At 40.4% G+C, this 5,455-nt stretch overlaps 1 protein-coding gene across 2 annotated transcripts in view; it reads right to left on the reverse strand.

The window, feature by feature from the left end:
• zbtb34 (zinc finger and BTB domain containing 34) overlaps window positions 1-5,060 on the reverse strand; it is an 11,256-nt gene extending 6,196 nt beyond the window's left edge. Inside the window, exon 1 of one of the 2 annotated variants that reach the window (XM_020590509.1) lies at window positions 4,882-5,060. In XM_020590509.1, the coding sequence (XP_020446165.1) occupies window positions 4,882-4,899 (18 nt within the window). In that variant the 5' untranslated portion in view covers window positions 4,900-5,060. The other variant, XM_020590510.1, reaches the window with a different exon arrangement.
• Between the last annotated feature and the right edge of the window lie 395 nt (window positions 5,061-5,455).

The following is a 5,455-nucleotide window of genomic DNA, read 5'->3' on the forward strand; positions in this document are numbered from 1 at the left end:
GCTACAAACAAAATTGAAAGCAAAGTAGATAAAATAACTGCAACTTATAGGAAACAGCATACCAGTGTGTGGTGACGCATACTGTAACAGTCATAAAAGAGAAGACATGTATGTATACATATTTGGCTGAGAAAGAAGAAAATCTGGCTCTGCCTGGAAGATGAACATTCTTGAGGCCTCTCTTGCATCGCCTTTCTTTGTGGGTTCTCTGATATATTTGAAGGAGCATCAGTAACAACACTGAACCACCTGCTTTTACAGTAACTGCAAACTTTTGGATAATGCTTGTTATTCCTCTCATTCTTGCAAAAACACATGGCAACTGTCTCTTCTTGAATTATGACATTTCCTAGTGCACTAGTTGTAACTTTCAAGCTTTGACTGAAACATATTTTGGCAAAATGACAGATCAAACCCCATCCCCCCACCTTACACCCACACAGCCACTGCTGCACCAACCCTTAAACAACAATATACTGTACTGGCTTGAGCTGGTTGCCAAAATATTAGCAGACACAGGCCGTGCCTTCTCAGAACTTGTTAAACCACACACTAGAATGCTGCTACTATGAAATCAAATTCTTCTGTACCTACTGTGTGATTCTGTGTTACATACTTCCTTGCTGTAAAACCTTAGTATGTGTCACTTCTCCAGCTTAACCCTCCTCTCCCCCGACTCCATCTGCTCTACTCCCATCTCTCCCTCTGCACCATTTCCTCCTCCCCTCCAGCCCCTCGCTGGCAATTCAGCATGATCTTCCATGAACTGAACAACCATCAGCACTTTGAGAATGTACACACTTTCTCCAGTTGCCAAGGCTCGCCAAGACACCTGTCCAACAAACCATATGTTCTCACCCTGGCACAGGAGAGGGAAAGACGCAGAATATCAGAAGGTGAGCATATGAAAGAATGTGTTCATACACTAAGACATCACTGCTGGCTGCCAGCAGCATATATATGTATATGTGTATATATATACAGTCTTATGCAAAAGTTTAGGCACCCCTTGATAAATAACAGATTTTGGTGATTTTTTATTTGAACAGATGTTAACACAGTTTCTCTTGGAAATGGAAAAAATGCACAATATTTTCTGCAAACAGTGATGCATAGTTACTTCTTATGCCATAAATTGAACAAAAATAAAAAATAAAAACATGATTATGGCATGGTGCAAAAGTTTGGGCACCCTAAGAGTTCCAGAGTCTCAAAGTCTCTCACAAGGTATCAGACCTTAATCAGCTCGTTAGATCTGATGCACAGCAACAGCTGTCATTGGTAAATGCCAATTTCAAAGCTGTACAAATACTTTGACTCTTCAAACCTTGTGCACACACTTGTGGACACCCAGCAACCATGGGTTCCTCTAAGCAGCTGTGTAAGACCCTGAAAATGAAAGTTATTGACGCCCACAATGCAGGAGAAGGCTACAAGAAGATAGCAAAGCGTTGTCAGCTTGCAGTTTCCACAGTAAGAAATGTAAATAAGAGATGGCAGATCAGGGGAACTGTGGAGGTCAAGATGAGATCTGGAAGACCAAGAAAACTCTCGGACAGAACTGCTCGTATGCTGGTCAGAAAGACAAATCAAAACCCCCATTTGACTGCAAAAAACCTGCAGGAAGATTTAGCAGACTCAGGAGTGGTGGTGCACCGTTCCACTGTGCAGCGATGCTTGCACAGACAAGGCCTTCATGGAAGAGTCAGCAGAAGAAAACCTTATCTGCGTCCCCATCATAAAATCCAACGTCTGAAGTATGCAACAGGACATCTACAGAAGCCCGATGCGTTTTGGAAACAAGTGCTGTGGACTGATGAAGTTAAAATAGAACTCTTTGGACACAATCAGCAAAGGCATGTTTGGAGAAAAAAAGGAGCAGCATTTCATGAAAAGAACACCTTGCCAACTATTAAGCATGGGGGTGGATCTATCATGCTCTGGGGTTGTGTTGCAAAGAATGCGTGCTCAGTAGTTGAGACACATGCTGGATGAAGGTCACATGCCTGGCTCACGTGAGGAAAACCAAAAATGTTTTAACTCGGCTCAAAAATTCCAAGTGCTGCTCAAACTCTCTGCCTGGTAATAAACTTTTTGGACACAGCTGCTTTGTGTAGGTAGGTAGAAAAGATGCTGGGTACACTGTGATGGTATGACTGTCTAAAAGATCAGCAGAACTCTATTGGAAAGACAATATACCAAAGTTCTCAGAGGTTATAACTTTGGCACATCACTCAAAAACATTAGAACAAAAAAAGTCAAAGTCAGCAAGTGAGCACTGTATGCTTTCTTCAACATCAGCAGCATTTAACCTACTTTGCAAAACAGCCTGTGAGGCAGACCAGAACCAGAGCAGAACTGCTTAACAAGCAAAGATTAGGAGAGCAATTTAAAACAGAGAGTAAAAACACAATACAAAAACAGACTAGATTTTGATACATTAAGAGGGGGTGTGATCTACTGTGCTAGTATAAGAATAGCACGCACTGTGAAAAATGTGAGTAAAGTTAAGTTGGTCAAGCCATTTTAGTGACACTGTGCTAGTCAAGGATTAAAAAACTACCAGAAACAGTGCAATCTGTAAGTATGTGGACACCTACACATGGAATCAACATGGAAAGCGTTGTGTTGCCAAGCAGCAAGGAGAATCAGCTGGTCGAGCTGTCATGTGACCAGACACTGAGAAAGAAATTTGATGAGGCAAAGCTCCTCCATTTCTGGTGCAAATACACGATGTCTGAGTATCCCTCCCTCGCTACATTGGCAGTCAATGCAATTCTACCGTTTACAACAACCTCTCTGTGTTAAAGTGGCTTCTCCACTTTGGTACAGCTCAAATCAAAGCAAAGGAACAGTTTGGACACTGAACATGATCTGAGAGCAGCTCTGTCTACTGTCAGCCCAGACATTGAAAGTCTTGTGAAAACTAAAGGACAACTACAGCTATCTCATTAGTTCACTGTAAAATAAAATTTTGCTTACATGTTAAGTGAAAAGAGACTATGAGGTATTATCATGTTGTGTTTGCAGTTCTGCATTCAGTTTTATACACAGACAGCACCCTGTTGTGTTATTCGACTGTTGTATTTATGTTGAGTAACATTTCCTCAATGTAAACAGAAAAATCTGACACAAAGGCTGTACTAACTATGTTTTTAAAAAATGATTTATAATTTAATAAATTTATTTGAAATCTGGTACTGGTGGGTCGCGACTTGACAAGTGGGTTGGAAAGTGGGTCCCAGGGTGACACCAGTTGAGAAACACTGATCTGGATTGTAGGTACGTTTTGAAATTTTAATGGGGAAAAATATGACAAGGACAGTCATTGAATAGCTTCTTGTTTACCACATCTGCACTCACTACAAGCAACAACTGGCATTCAGAGTAACCACTTGAAAGGGAACCTAACTGATCTATAACAATATTGACTCTGGATAGGATATCATCCTACTACTCTTTTCTTTGCACCTCAAGCCACTATGATATATGATAAGACTGTTACAATTACAGTACACCTGACAGGTTGTTATTACTGCCACCGCTGACCTTTTGACTTGGAAAACGTTGGTAAAAAGGTGACGTTTATATCAATATACAAGTGATAAATATTAGAGTATGACATAAAAGTAATACTCCTTGCAGTCTGACAGATCATAGCAAGGTAAAAGTTACTACAAACAATAGCCACTGCACTCTTATGTCAACAATTCTTACATTACCACAAAAGACCTCACAGTCTTCACTGGACATCAGTTTACACTCCTGTATTACACAGTCACTCATTTCAGCTGGTGGTTTAAAATAATGCAGTTTAACTGTCTTTCTCAAACAGAAATATAATATAATATCTACTAATGCAAAAGTCATAATTGCTTTGGCTCGACTCTGTTCTGACACGCCTTAGAATTTAAATATTTGGACCAGTTACAAATGCAGCTGTCCGGGAATAACTAGAGTTGTTAGTTTCTAAGTAGGCTTGTAATGCAGGAGAACAGGAATGTGGTGAAACTAATTGTAGTTAATAACCATCTATCTCCCTGCACTTTGTCCGTTCCTACAATAAAATCACGTACAATGAGTTTACAAGTGCAATAATTGTTATCAAGCTCTTAGTCAATATTATTATCTTTCGTCTTTCCGTTCATCCGTTTTTCTACAAAAACCATTGTAGGTCCACGTTAATGTTAGTTTCAGATGCAATGAATACGTACGGACTTAATGTAGCCCCGTTAACGAACAGCGCAAATAGGGCTTATTATTCCAAGCTATACATTCAGTACACTGACTTTTTCCACAGTCCTATTACACGAGTAAGCTTCATCGTGGAGGCTATCAGAATATGGTCTTGAGCCACTTCTTCATGCATTCAATAACGATACACTAGGGAGCTAATGGGTCTCAAACTTTATTGCAAACCATTCTGTTAGTAGTTCGTTGGCCACTGAACTGGGGGCTATCTACGGGGCTGTTAGCATTAGCTTTATTAGCTAGCGTAGCCTAGAATTGAGAAAAATGTCTCACTTTCACACAGACTTCAATGTTACATAGAGGACGGATATTTTACGATTCAATCACGTCTGCTCTGATTATACAAACGCTTGACAGTATTGTATAGTTTAGTATCCAATGCAACCTCGAACGCGGGTAACATTACAAACTGTCGACTATCGCAGCTACAATGCTAGCTAGCTAGTTTATGCTACCAGTTAACCTCACGTTATCTGAGCTAGCATCCATTCCTTGTCAGCCAAGGCTAAGTAGCGGCTAACGCTAGCTAGCAACTACTTACGTACGGTCGCAGACAATTATTTTCCCATTATACCGTAAAAGTACAGGCTCCCACAAGTACAAGCCAACGTTTAGGTCCACCAAACTAACCGTCTTGCAGAATATCATTAGACGTTGTCCATTCCTCTCAGTAGTTCGCAAACACTACAGCCAGGCCTCCCCCCCTCTCCAGTCCAGATGTGTCAGACAGTTGCTGCTGCAATTTTTGCATCAACAGGAAGTGCTCATATGGCTCTTTGCATTCATTCTATCATTGTGTTTTACAGCAGCCCCTCCCTTGTACATGTCAGCGTTATGTAGAGAGACATCACCTACTTAATATACATGTGATGGAGGACACAGGATTAAACGCAAAACTAAACGTCAAGTAGCATATAATTGGTCTCATATTATTTTCAATACATAGAGTGGCTATACTCTTATCTATTTCAACTTTATGACAGTGGGAGGGAGCACTAAATACGATATTTAGTGTATCGCTCTTCAGTTTTGTAAATGTTGTACATCTTGTAACACTATAGCTTATTCGTTTTAAACTGAAATGGCATTGCTCAATACTTATTCACTTTAACAGAAGACACCCCCCACCCATGGTCTCAAACTCAACCCTGTCCTCACACTAATGGCCATATAAATGCACAGAGAAAGAGAAAAAGAAAGAGAG

The sequence above is a fragment of the Monopterus albus genome, unplaced genomic scaffold (assembly GCF_001952655.1).
Source record: "Monopterus albus unplaced genomic scaffold, M_albus_1.0 scaffold12.1, whole genome shotgun sequence".
Classification (NCBI taxonomy): domain Eukaryota; kingdom Metazoa; phylum Chordata; class Actinopteri; order Synbranchiformes; family Synbranchidae; genus Monopterus; species Monopterus albus.